The sequence below is a fragment of the Mastigoproctus giganteus genome, chromosome 3, assembly GCF_048544385.1.
Source record: "Mastigoproctus giganteus isolate SK-2022 chromosome 3, ASM4854438v1, whole genome shotgun sequence".
Taxonomy (NCBI): Eukaryota; Metazoa; Arthropoda; class Arachnida; order Uropygi; family Thelyphonidae; genus Mastigoproctus; species Mastigoproctus giganteus.
The window spans coordinates 215,464,741-215,479,769 of NC_143577.1; the positions used below are offsets into that span (position 1 = coordinate 215,464,741).

The 15,029-nt window shown below is 36.4% G+C and overlaps 1 protein-coding gene across 1 annotated transcript in view; it reads left to right on the forward strand.

Moving 5' to 3' along the window:
* The first annotated feature begins 208 nt into the window (after positions 1–208).
* LOC150088699 (NAD-dependent protein deacylase Sirt4-like) overlaps positions 209–15,029 on the forward strand; it is an 84,724-nt gene continuing 69,903 nt past the window's right edge. The window contains exons 1-2 of the mRNA XM_090370863.1: positions 209–1,122; positions 10,782–10,933. Coding sequence (XP_090226989.1) covers positions 301–1,122; positions 10,782–10,933 — 974 coding nt within the window. The 5' untranslated portion in view covers positions 209–300. The remainder of the gene's footprint in view (positions 1,123–10,781; positions 10,934–15,029) is intronic.

Genomic DNA, 15,029 nt, shown 5'->3' on the forward strand with positions numbered 1-15,029 from the left:
GTGGCGTTCGGAGCTCTAAAATTTTTCTTCTTCGAAGAAATCATGGATTTTGATTTGTGTTTTGTAGTGTTTAGCATTTATTCTTAAATATTAGTAGTATCTCTACCGTTGTGTATATTTGTTCTTATTAATAACCACTTTCATGTAAACTTAAATATTAATAATAAAGGTTCTGATCATATGGGAAATATCTTTACCATATGACATGTGACATTTCATTCCTCTGAAAAATATAAGTAAACTTAAAACGTAAGGAAGTATATTTCACAAGCATATCGTATCAGTGTTATTTTTTTCAGAATGGTACCACAGGGGTCTTGGAGGAGTGTGATTCGAACTATTTTATTTCGAAGTCTAATTGGTAAACAGAACGTCTCTTATGGGATTTCCTCGCCTTTCATTTCATGCATGCAATTAAGTAGTTTTGTCCCTCGGCATAGGCTCGTCACAGAAGATGATGTATATAGATTACAAGATTTTATACGTTCTTCGAGTAATTTATTGATAATAACAGGAGCAGGGATATCAACAGAAAGTGGTATTCCTGATTATCGTTCGGAAATAGTTGGATTGTACGCAAAAGGTGAAAATAGGCCGGTACAGTTTGTTGACTTTATGAACAATCAGAACATCCGTAAAAGATACTGGGCCAGAAATTTTATTGGGTGGACTAGATTTTCTTCAGTTCAGCCAAATATAGCTCATTTATGTTTAACACAATGGGAAAAATTAGGCTATTTGCATTGTCTGGTTACGCAGAACGTAGATCACTTACATCATAAGGCTGGAACAGAAAAAGTGATCGAACTGCATGGAACATCATATAGAGTTGTATGTATGATGTGCAGAAAAGTTCTCTCCAGGTTTCTATTTCAAAAGATATTAGAAGACCTTAATGCATCTTTCAGAGCTCATAGTATAGAAATGAATCCAGATGGGGATGTAGAACTTAATTCTGAACTTAGTAGAAATTTTGAAATTCCAGAATGTAGACAGTGTGGTGGAATTCTGAAACCAGATGTTATTTTTTTTGGTGAAACTGTGCCAGGGCAAAGAGTGGAAGAAGTTTACAGTAAACTTTTGCAATCAGATGCTGTATTGACAATTGGATCCTCCTTACAAGTGAGTTTTCAGCATTGAAAAATCACAGTGTTCAAGTTGATCCTTTTGTTAAAAAGTTTTTTTTTAAAATAAAATGTGCATGGAGGCTTTATCCCCCACCCCTGTGGGTGTGTCTATGGACGGGCAGTCCATAGTGTACAATGTATAGCTCCTTTAGCTCCCCCCTTATGATCAAATAATGTGGAATTTTCATAACTACATGGTGAAAACTTAATGATCCCCTGAGAAACACTGCTTTATCCTCTCCTTTAGAAATTCCTGGGACCACCCCTGCCAATGGACAGTTGCATGTACACTCCCACCTAAAAGTTTGGAATTACAGCATATGACAGCAGTTTTCATTAATTTTATTGAAATTAGTTATGAAAATGAATGTAAGGTTTAATATAAAAAAAAAACACACTATAAAGTATTTTAAGATTTTTTATAATGCATTGAAAAATTTACAGAAAAAAATACTGATTTTTCATCAAAGTATCCTCCTTGATATTTTATTACTGCTTACACCGACTTGGCATTCTGGCAATTAATTTTATAACACTGTCTTGACTAATGTTATTCCAAATTTATGCAAGGTTCCCGTAAATTTTGTGAAGATGAGCAGTCTTCATGGACTTGATGGTCCCATAAAAGCTCTATTGGATTTATGTCAGTTGAAGTGGCCACACCATAATTTGCAGTACCTGCTCCTGTTGTGTTTTTTGTTAGAAAGTCCCTGCACAGCTTAGACCTGCACTTCTGGTCATCATCTTGTAATATAAAATTTCTTCCACAAAGTTGAAGTCCAGAAGATATTGCATTATGTTCAAAAATGTTTTTATAGCCTTCATTTCTTAAAATTCCTTCAATTTTGATGATGTCACCCACTCCAGAAAAACAGAAGCAAACCCAGATCATAATGTAACCACCACCATGCTTGACTCTAGGCAAAAAACAATGTGACACCATTTTTCCTTCAGTTGATTGTCTCACGTAAACTTTATGCTTGGATCCAAAAATTTTGAATTTGGATTCATCCATCCATGGTGTTTTCCACTCTTCAATTGTCCAATCATGATGGCTCTTAGCCCAAGCCAACTGTTTCTTTTGATTTTCCTGTTTTAATAAGAGTTTTTGGACTGCTACATGACCATGAAGTCCTGCTTGTTTCGGATGAAGTTTTACAGTGGATATAGACACGGGAGTTCCTTTGTTCCTATAGAACTAAGCTTCAATTTCAGCTGTTTAGAAATCAGTGTTATGATCTTATCTTGTGCTTCCATTGTTATGTGAACTCATTTCGATACTGGTTTATACTTTTTAAAATTGCAAGCCTCGTTGAGTCATTGAATGATAGTGTTTACTTCTTTAAATGAAACACTGTTTTTTGCCAATACTTCTGATGAAATAACTTTCTTTATACAGAGTTATAAAAGAAAATTTTTTTTGACACTCAGTTCCATATTTATTGCCATGTTTATCACGAAACATAAAACACTCTTTCTTAATAACAGGTGTTTGATTTTATAAGTTACAGCTCTTACTCCTCAGTTTATATTATTGCAAAACTCTTTAGGATCATCTACAACTTGCTATAATATTGTAACAATACTGCGACTTTCTAGAATCATCTACAATGTTCTGCCACATTCAGGAATCTTTTACACTTTTCTGGAATATCCTCGAATATTCTAGAAATTTCTTAAATATAATTTCAGTTTTTTGATTTTTATACATAATAGAATATCATTTTAACAAAAATTGGTAAACAAGTATGTCCTATTTTAATAAAAACTTTGAAAATTAAGAAAAACGAAATGACTCCAAAATTTAGGCGGGAGTGTATATTGCAAAATTGAGCCAGTGTGCTGCCACTAGCAAAAAATGGTTTGTCTGCTGGTTTGTAAAATGGTTATAATGAAGTTGTAACCTCCTGCTTATTTAGAGTATAAGCAGAAATTATTTTAGATCTGACATAATTACTCCAAGACTAGATGATGTCTTGAAGTAGGCTGCCAGAGCAGGTCATGGGGTATTGTCAATGATATACAGGAATGTTGCTTGTTGGGAAAAGGAGGTGATTATCCCTTTGTATAAGGCAATGGTCAGGCCATGTCTTGAGTACTGCATACATTTCTGTAGGCCTCATTTTAGGAAGGATGTAGAGTTGCTTGAGTGGGTACAGAGAAGGGTAACAAGATTGGTGCGGGGAACGAAAGGGTAGTCTTATCAAGAAAGGCTTAAGTTCTGCAAATTGCAGCAGCTGGAGACTAGGCACCTGTGATGTGATCTGACTGAGGTGTATAAGGCCTTGAATGGGTTGAGCAAGCTGAATGCTGATGGGATTCTTCGTATTGCTCAGATTAAGAACCTGAGGGGACATAAATTCAAATTGAGGAAAGACAGTTATAGAATAGATGTGCGGAAATTTGCCTTTAACCAATAGATTGTTGATTGCTGGAACAAACTTCCATCTGTCGTGGAAGTTGATAGCTTAAATAAATTCAAAGAAAAACTGGATAAAAACTATTGGAGAAAATGGACAGGTGAAATGATTTTTTTTTTTTTGTCTGATGCTACATAAGCTTGCTTTTTTGCCTCACAAGCCTCTGTTACTACTATTAGATATGTCAACTTAACATTAATAATAAGCAACACAAATTATACTATGTTGTGAAAAAATAATTTAGTTATCACTGATAGTTTTGGAAATAATTATATATTTCCATCCTCAGAGTGATCGGAAGGGTGTGTGAGGAGAGAAATATGTAATTATTTCTGAAACCATAAGTGATAATTACTGTTTTTTTAACAACATAGTGTAATTTGTGTTCATTATTATGAATGCTGTATTTATTGTAAATGAATCAAAAAGTTACAATAGTTTAAACCAGGGTATCATGTGTATACTACCAGCCTATTTTATGTAGGATTGCCAGATGTCCCACCCAAATTCACCATAAAAGAACAAACAACAACTAGATGTCTTAATTTTATAGATAGATTGGGACAATGACCAGCTGTCCCAGTCTTGTATAATGAATAGTTCCAAAAGGTCTTTTTGAGACCTGTTGTCTCAAAAAGATCTTTTGGAACTATTAATTTACTCAGTTTCTTACAAGAAAACAGAAAAATGTAAATATATATTGATACCAACTACACATTCCTTTCCAGCTAAATGAGTATAGTCAAAAATATTGTCAAGACTTAAGATTTCAAGAAATTCATTGGGCCAGAACAAAAAAATACCTTGCAAAAGTAGGCATTTGTATTTTCAAAAATGGAAACAATTTCTAGAATAGTCTAAAGTCATTTTAACAGTATGTGGATATCTAGTTGCTGTTCCTTGGAATAACAAATAGCCACAATGAAAATATGGTACTCTGATGAAATAAAACATCTTGCCACAGACACTATCAATGGTATCATCAGATGTACATTTTGTAGGCAGTGTTAATCAAAATGTTGGATGCCATAGTAGAAAGTACAAGTAGATGCATTTCTTGTTTCTTTTTTGTTAAAAAAATTGTACTTTATTATGTGTTTGAAAGAAAGAATTTATGAATTTTATATTTATAAATTCATTTTGTTTTTATAAAAATTATTATATACAAATTTTATATGAATGTATTACATATCAACTTATTGATATTGAAATAAAGAATTTTGTTTTCCCAGTTTTTCACTTAAAAAAATCTGGAAACTATGGTCCCATAGAAGAGGTACAAGAATATTTGCTGATGCTATTGATAGGTGGGGTTGGAAAACTGCTAACTTGGGGTGAATCACAGGCTAACAGAGCTGCAGGCAGAGATGAAAGTGATTCTTGCTCTGTTATTGGAACATGCAGCAGCCTGGAAAGAAAATTGTCAGGGATTTCAGGCCCTACTTTGTCTAAAAATCAGTGACAAATAAATACGTGGGCTGTATTAGGGAACTAAGAATAGAACATAGAATAGACTCGATTTTCCGGGATAGATGGTAAAAAACAAATCTCGGATAATCGATTTCCTGGTTAATCCAAAAATACAGAAGTCCCCGACATACGTAAGAGATACGTCCCAGGACTTCTTACTTCGTCGAGTTTTACGTAACTCGGGAATGACTAGTAACATATTGCTACTATATTATTATTGACAAATCTGAATTCAGTGCGATGCTTGTTAATGTTTGACCATTTTTATGCATTCTTATTATTTTAATTTTCTGATCCAACTTGATCGCTTTCCTTTTCTTGGTAGATTTACTAGTATTGTACCGCTGTCACTTATTCGCTTAGTCGGCACCATGATAACAGTCAAAATTAATAAATTTTCTGAAAAGAACTTCAAAGGGTTAATGCGAAAAAAAAAAACCCATAAAGAATTGTAAAAAAAAAATTGAAAAGAAATCTTCTCTTCATTCATATTTTTTTGCTTGTTACTCCGCTCTCACTTTGTGCATGCCGTGATCGTCGTTATTGATTGCTTATTATTATTTTTCGTTGTTTTAAATTTTACAATCTTAAATAAAAAATAAAAAAAAAATTGAGTGAAAACAAATTTACGTAAATCCGAAGTTGCGTAAGTCAGGGACTTACTGTATCGAAAAATGTTCAGCAACCTACGTAAAAAATATGGCGATAGATAAAAAACTTGCCACGTACTACTTGTGTGTACAATACAATGCTTCCCTTTATTTTTTACGATGTTGCGTATGGTTTGGTCACCAACATTATAATGGTTCATAACGGATGCACCGTTTTCAAACTTTCAATAATTTCAAGTCTTTGTTTAACAGAAAGCGCAATTCTGCGTTTTCGCGATTTCAAAAAAAAAAAAAAATATATATATATATATATATATATTTACTATAAAAAAAATTTCGACAACCCTAACATAACGAAACAAAATTTGTCTTTTTGCGGTGCGACGGAACACAACAATAGACGGGACGCACTAAAAGAAACTAAACATTTGGTCTCTCTCACTTTTTTTTTTTTAAGCGGCGGGTATGAAGAGGGGGTTGCAAGATAATGGACACATTAATTGACCAATAACGACTTATAACGCCGCTTCTTGTCGCTTATTTATGACTTGCAAAATATCTGTTTACAAGTAATCTAGTTATTACTTGAATTTTATGATATCTGGTTGATTTTTTTTTATTTTTTATTTGGAGTCTTGAAGTGACCTCTTAAATCCAGTCTGCTGTACATGTATACTTGCATGTTTTTTTGTTTTTTTTAGTTAGTAGAGGCATATGATGCAAGAAAGCAAGTTTATGCAGCATCAGACAAAAAAAAAAAAAAAAAAACACTCCTATTTCACCCCTCCATTCCTTCCAAATACCTGTCCAGCTCAGCCTTAAATTTATTTAGGCTATCAACTTCCACAACAAAGGATGGAAGTCTGTTCCACCAACCAACTACCCGCTGGCTAAAGGCAAACTTCTGCACATCTATCCTACATCTGTCTTTCCTCAATTTGAATTTATGCCCTTTCAGATGATTATTCTGAGCAAGAGAAAGAATCCCATCAGCATTGCTCAAACCATTCAAGGCTTTATACACCTCAATCAGATCACCTCGCAGGTGCCTAGTCTCCAGACACTGTAATTTGCAAAACTTAAGCCTTTCGTCTTTCTTCGTAAGAGCAATCTTTTGTTCCATTCACTAATCTTGTTGCCCTTCTCTGTACTCGTTCCAACAGTTTTACATCATTCTTAAAATGTGGCCTCCAGACCTGTATACATTGCCTTATACAAGGGGATAATCACCTCCTTATCCCTGCTAGAAAAATTCCTGTATATCATTGACAAGACACCATGAGCTACTCTTGCAGACCGTCTGCACTGCTCAGAAAACTTCATATCTGCCTGCACAATTACTGCCAGGTCCTTTTCGTTCTCTACCACTGCCAGTGTAGTACCACAGAGTTGATACATCACTTTGGAGTTACTGCTTCCCAAACTTTACATTTGTCAATATTAAACTTCATTTGCTACCTCTCAGCCCATCTGTTCAACTTTTCTAGATCCTGTTGCAGCAGCATATCAGTATCCAGTGGACCAATGGAGTGGAGCCATCAATATCCAGTGGACCAATCTGATTCATCCCTTTCCTTCTAGAGTTTACATAGGTAAAGAACTCCTTGTTGTTTTTCTTTGCACCCTTTGCCAAGGATTTCTCATAATCTGCCTTTGCCTGCCTAATCTCCTTTGTGACTTGGTTACAGACCAACTTATATCTATCATAGGCTTCCATGTCACCCATTAATTTGTATGTATCCCATGCATTTTTCTTCTCTGCCATATGTCTCATTAGTTCATCTGACAACCATTTAGGCCTGAACCTTGAACAATATTTCTTGGTTGGTATGTAAAGCCTGGTAGCTTCCAAGATTAGTTCCTTGAATGCTTCCCATTTTGAATTTGCTGTTGGTAACATCATCAGTTGGTCCCACCATATAGAATTTAAATACTGTCTCAGACCACCGTAGTCGCCTTTACGAAAGCAGAAACCCTTCCCTTTACTCCTGATGGTAGTTACCTCTTTGAGTAAATCCCACTTCAGCACACTGTGATCACTGCCACCTAGCGGTTCCTTTATCTGCAGATTCTTAATGCATGAAGAATCACTACTGATAATCAGATCAAGAGTATTATTACCACTAGTTGCCTCCTGAACATGCTGATATAGAAAACAATCATTCAATAAATCCACAAAAGCCTTGCTAGTGTGTGAGTGACCAATCAACCAACAAATTCCACTCAATATTTGGGAAATTAAAATCCCCCATTATAAGACTGTGATTTACTGGCCCACTCTTTTTACCTGTACAGTTTCTTATTATACTCATCAGAGTCATTAGGCCTATAACACACTCGTACTCTAAATTTTGATCTCCCAATGCTTATTTCACACCAAATTGACTCAACACTGCACTGTCCAGCGATGTCAACTGGCTTCACTTCCTTGGATTTTGTGTTTCTTAACTAATAGCATAACCCCTCCACCCTTCCTATCCTTCCTGTACACATTGTATTCCCCAAATTCCAGTTCTACATTCCTTATATTTGTGTGACACCACATCTCTGATATTCCAACAATATCTGCCTTTGATGTTTTGAGTAATACCTCAAATTCATCAAATTTATTTACCAAACTCCTAACATTGGTGTACATGCAAGTATACATGCACCTGTTCCTATTCTTAGCTACCCTAACACAACCCATGTGTTTACTTGTACCGCGATGACTCCAAGCAGTCTCTGAAATACCCTGCATCTTGTTTTCCAGGCAGTTGCTCATTCCAATGGAAGCAGTGCAAGAACCACTTTCACCTTTGCCAGTGGCTACTGTTAAACTATTAGTCTTTATATCCCCAAAAGTTAGCAGTTTTCCGACCCACCTAACACTGCCTCGATAGCATCAGCAAATATTCCTGCACCCTTTCTATTTAAGTGTATCCCATCTCTGTAGAAGCAGTCTCTCCTGTTAACAAGTACAGACCAGGCTGAAAAAAATTCTACCCCTTGAGCTTTGCACAATCTTTCTAGGGCCGAATTGATCGACAAGGCTCTCATCATATACTCCCTCCTATCCTAATATGTAGTACTTAGTACCTGCATGGGTTGGAGGTTGAGAAGATGAAAGAAGATACTTGTTAACATTAGACTTTAACTTCTTTAGATTGTAATTTTCGGGAAATATGTATGAAGGTTGTTCCAGAAAATGGAAGTTGAATGAATAAATGAGTAAAAAGAAAAGTTGGCTCTGTGAGTTTGAAGTTGGACAGTAAAAGGATGTTGACTGGTTGTGGCACATGTTCAGACTGCTTTAGAAGAGAGGAATTAATGAAGAAAATTCAGTGCCCACAGAAGTATCTATAGAAAACACATGCAGCAGAAACAGAATGTCTATGAGACAGAGAATGGAGAGACTCTGTTAGAGATGAGTCATTAATAAACCTAGCTGCCCTCTCTTGAATGGAATCTAGAAGCCTGAAAGGAGTTTTAAGGGCACTGTTCCAAATGTGGAAACAATATTCCATGGTAGGGCGGATTTGCGATGTGTACTGAGTGAATAGCTGTTTGGAAGAAAAGTAATGCCAAGAGGGCAAAAGAGAAAATCCAGTTTTTTATATGCAGTGGAAGCAATATTTATAATGTGCTTATGCGAAGAGATTAGTAGAAGTCAGGGTAATCCCCAATAGAGATATGTGATCTTGCCTAGAAATCAGAGTGTCACCAAAGATAAGCATAGGAACAGAAGAATTCTTTTTGCAAGATATAACACAGTACTTAGTTTTAGTGGAGTTTCTCAGGTTCAGTGCTGGGCCCTTGCTGTTTTATACACAATAGAAAATAAGCATATTTAAAGGCATATCTAGGTTTGCAGATGATACTAAGGTAGGCAGATAAGTTAATGACTGGAATCAAGGCAAACTAATGCAGCATGACCTAGAAATATTGGACAGATGGGCTGGGAAGCAGCAATTGAGGTTTATCATTGATAAATGCAAGCTATGGGCAGAAGTAATTACAGGACAACATACCACACACACACACAAGGTTGCAGAGTACTCAGCACTGCAGATAGGTTTCTTGGACAGCTTATGAGTTTCTATCAATGATATACAGGGATTTTGCTAAGCAGGGACAAGGAGGTGATTATCCCATTGTATAAGGAAGTGGTTAGGCCACATATTGAGTACTGCATGCAGATTTGTAAGTGTGCTTTTAGGAAGGATGTGGATCTGTTGGAATGGATGCAGAGAAGAGTAACAAGATTAGCCAAAGACACGAAAGGGTACTCTTACAAAAGATTTTAGCTCTGCAAATTGCTGTGATTGGAAACTAGGCACCTGTAAGGAGATTTGATTGAAATGCTTACGGCTTATAAATGGACTGAGTAAACTAAAAAAAAAATTGATGGGATCCTTAGGTGAGTAGGTTTTTTTCCATTTGGTCGATTCTGCAAACACTTTCTTCCTTACTTCATTTGCCATTACTCATACCAACGATTGGATAAGTTTCTTTTTTTGGCTGATTATAAACTTGTATCTGTGTATAATTTGCATCTTTCACTACTAATGCTAACTGAAAATGAAATGTTACTCTGTGTGCTGTTGGCTGTACACACGTGCATAGCACAGTTAAGCTGTTATTTATATTATACTATATTGTGAAGATTTCAGTCATTTGCCATCCCTTTTAAAAATGTGAATTAGTTTCTCAAGAAAATTTTTGCCTTTTCACAGTACTGAGTTAGCTATATTGGGGATTATGATGAGATTTTTCCACTTTATAAATTCCACAAACAGAAAAGCCAGCCTGGGAACACCCAATATACATACATTGAAAACATGCCCAAGAGCCTTAATTAAATCAAAAGTATATAGATGTGTTGCACGTGTGTAGTATCCAAAATTTTGATCTGAATCTCCCATTCTTCAGATAAAAGGGAGCATATGGTAAAAGTGAAATGTGGATCTGTTGGAACGGATGCAGATTTTAAAAAGGGACTGTTTTTTTAACGGTGTGTATTTGGCTGCTAAAGTAAGCATAATTATTCTTTTAAAATTTATATGTTCTCTACATTTAATTAAGATAAATTTTACAAGAAAGTGTATATGTGCATGTTTCCTAATGTTACCTGTAATTTTGATGGCTAAAAGAAGTGCAAAATTTCTTTATAGGTATATTCTGTGTATCGCTTTATTCTGGAAGCAGTGAAGCAAAACAAACCTGTAGCTGCCGTTAACATAGGATCTACTCGTGCTGATAATTTACTAGCATTGCAACTGAATGTTCATTGTGGGGAAATATTGCCAAAGATTAGGTTACATTAGTAAGTATGGTAACTTGAGATAAAGATAAATAGACAGTTAACTTAAAGATGAAGAGATTTATTTTGTAAATGTATAAAAGTAAACATGTTTGAAGTGTTTAATCGGCCTGTTAGGTGACTAATGGAAAATATTAACATAGTGTATCTATGTATTCATTATGGAATGTGCTTTAAACATTCAGAAAACAAGGGTCAATTAAAGAATACCAGTTGTTATGGTCAGTGCTTATATTTATAGAATGTTACAGTGGTTTTTCATAGTTGAAACAGAAATCATGTAGAGTTAGTGAAACCACTTCTATATGAATTATAAGTGCACTTTAAGGCTTTCTAAAAGGCCCAATTATAACTAATTTACACCCTGAGATATTAATTTCTTATCACAAAAGCCTTGTGCAGACAAGCTCTCTATAGTTGTTATCAGCATGGATTGCTCATCATATATTAATGCGTGCAACCTCTGTTCCAAGACAGTTGTTCTAAGAAATTAGACATGGCATGCCAAAAGATGTTTTTGAACATACAGATTAATCAGGTGTACAAGAAGATTCATAACATTGAGCATGAGACAAACAATATAGGATCAGCAGCATTAGACTGAGATCACATCCGACTGCTATAACAATCTCATCAGTGGTTTATGCAATCCCCCCAAAAAAATAAAAATTATTTTAATAGCAGTGGAGCTTGTATCTCATATCTGTTAATGTTTACCTGTAGCAGTCTGCGTGGGTTTACAGGCTAATTAGCATGTTGGGTGATCTAAAAAACGTGGCATAGTTTGGAGGGATAACTCTACTTCCTCTTCCTGAGATTGGCAAACTCAGTTGAAGAGGACTAGAAATTACTCGTCATTAATGGAAATTGAACCGAGATCTCTTCAAATGAGTGGCAGATAGTGATTTATTATTATTTTATTTTTTATTTTTTTATGAAAACCCCAAACACGAAAGGTATCAAAACCTATAGTACTTAGTACCGTGCATGGGTTAAAGGAGAAGTATGGGGGGGAGGGGGATGCCGGAAACTTTGCTCTAGAGACTAAACATGGGTTTCACCACTTCAAGCCTCCAATAAGCAAAGTGGTGGTATTTCACCGGTTGATGAAAGTCATCTACCCAGTGCTTATGTCACACGAAACAGACTCAACATTGCATTGTCGACCAACATCAATTGGATGCATTTCCTTAGATTTTGTGTGTTTCTTAACTAACATCATAACCTCCACCCTTTCCTGTGATTTTTTTTCTCCCCAAATTACAATTCTGCACTGGTTATGTCTGTGTGACACCATGTCTCTGATATCCCAACAAAATCTGCCTTTGATGTCTTGACTAGCACTTCAAGCTTATCACATTTATTTACTATACTCTTAGCATTGGTGTACATGCAAGTATACATGCACCTGTTTCTACTCTTAGTTACCCTAACACAGCCCATGTATTTATTTGTTCCACTATGACTCCCAGCAGTCCTGGAAATCTCCATTGCCTTTCTTTCCGGACTGCTGCTCATTCTAATAGAAGCAGTGCAAAAATCACTTTTGCCTCTGCATGCGGCCACTGTTAACCTTTTAGCCTGTGTATCCCCTTAAGCTGGCAGTTTTCTGACCCACCTAACACTGCTTTGATAGCATCAGTAAATATTCTTCCACCCTTTCTATTTAAGTGTACCCCATCCCTGTAGAAGCAGTCTCTCCTGTCAACAAGCACAGACCAGGCTGAAAAAAATTCTACTCCTTGAGCTTTGCACAATCTCTCTAGGGCCGAATTGATCGAAAGGCTCGCACCATATACTCCCTCCTATCATGTCTGGGCAGAATTGCAGACACTTTCACATTCAACCCTAACTCATGACTTTTTTTTCAACATTTACCTGTACTTGTTAAGTAAATCTGCAGATCTCTTACTCTTAATGTCATTAGTTCCAACATGTACAACAATATCACCTTTTGTGCCCTTAAAAGATGAGATCTGTTTTATAATGTCATCAACTTTTGCCCCTGGCAGACATACCCTGGTCCTGTTCCACCTATTCTTCTTGCATAGTATATTCCCCGTCTCCCTGACAATAGAGTCATCAACAAAAACCTCTGGGACCAGTGCATTCTGCCCTGGACATTGCCTCTGTGGTGCCTGATGCACAGGAGTGAGCGCTTCTGTTGAGCTGGGCAGCCAAGAGCTTGATGGGCCCCTAATATTAATTTCTTCGAGAGCATTTACCGTACACCTCAAGCTCTCATAAATGCCCATCAGAATGCTGAGTTGGCATCTAATTTCCTGACACTTGTGCTAGACACCTAGCACACACAATGGCATCCTCCTTTGCTAGATCATGACCTGTTTTAGAAAGGTTGGCAAACATTTCACACTTCGCACATTTTTTGAGACTGTGATGCATTGGAGAAGTGCCCAATTCGTTTCCCCCCCCGAGTCAGCACTCTCGCTAGTCTGTGATCTTTGCTTCACAGCTCTAGTCTGGGTCATGATTTCCGTTTAAATACAATTTAATTAACAATGAAATTTAATAAGATTAATAATATTTTTGATTAATTGATAATACTATAATAAGCAAATCGATTCATAATTGAGTGCTTCGTATTACACTATCTAGTTTTACTTTATCCACTGCCTGTTTTACTTTACAACTGTCTCCATAACGTTCACCGACATGCATGAGGTTGGTGAACGTTATGGAGGCAGTTGTCTTTCAATGGAAGATAACAATGTAATTATTTACCTGTGCATTTGTAGTGATATAATTGCCCCACCCTTTTCTCCCATTGGCTTGAATAAATATCTCTAGGGGAAAAACTTTTTTAATGTATAGATAGATAATACATTTCCGAGTGCAGTTTCCTATTTTTCTTGTTCCGTAAAACGTTTCTAGCTTATTGCTAGTGCTGTAGCTACATAACTAGTTACATAAAATACTTTCAAAAAGTAGTTTACCCAAAAGAGTTTAAAGAAAATTTATCACAAACATTGAAATGAATCCAGGAGAGAGGGGATGCTCTTGGAATAAGTTTAATGTAGGCTATGAGAATTTGGCACCTGGACCAAGGTGGTAGATGACTCTCATCAACCGTTGCAATTCCACCACTTTGCTTATTAGAGGCCGGAAGTGGTAGAACTCCATGTTTCAGCTCCAGAACCCTCCCCCCACATGTCTCCTCCATCATGCAGTATATTTTGAGGTTATGATGGACATAATGGCAAGATCCACTTTTCCTTACGTTTCGAGGGCGCAGCTTTAAAATGGTGTTCGCAGGCCGGCTGCTATGTAATCCACAAGACTGAACATTATATTTGCATATTTTGGAACCAGTGTAAAAAGATCAAGATTAGCCAGGGGTACAAACTCTCAAGGGCTATAGAATTGCCATGAAATCATTGAATTACTGCTCATTTCTTTCACAAGGCAGAACCAATTTGACCCTTCTCCATCTCATCGTTGTGATATGGTTTGTGACAAAGGGTTTCTCTTTTTCTTTTTTTCATAAAAAAATTATAAAACTGTGTTAAAATTTGATTTTTTTATTTGTGAATTTCAGCATGTTATTTGGTTTTTAGGAGCATTAGCAACTAAGGCCATATTGCTCTGGGAATATGCGGTGGTCATTCCCTGACCTTTCCGCATCCTCTGTATTTGGTGGTGACGGGCTTGAACCCCGGCCTAATCAAGAAGAGTGTGCTATGCACTGCTGCTTCTTCCCACGTAGCTACAGAGGCGCCTGAATTTCATCAACAAATTGGTTACTGACTTGCTGTGATAGTCTTAGTCTACATTGTAAAACAAAAATGTATGGTAATGGCATTGTTCTCTGTTCTACAGTAATTTCATAGTATTTGTGTTGTTGTTATTTGGTTTTTAGGAGAATTAGCAACTAAGGCCATATTGCTCCGGGAATATGCGGTGGTCATTCCCTGACCTTTCCGAATCCTCCATATTTGGTGGTGACGGGCTCGAACCCCGGTCTAATCAAGAAGCGTGTGCTATGCACTGCTGCTCCTTCCCACCTGGCTATGGAGGCGCCTAGTATTTGTGTAGTGTGAAGGTATTTAACATTGTCTATCAATAAGTTACCATAGAAATA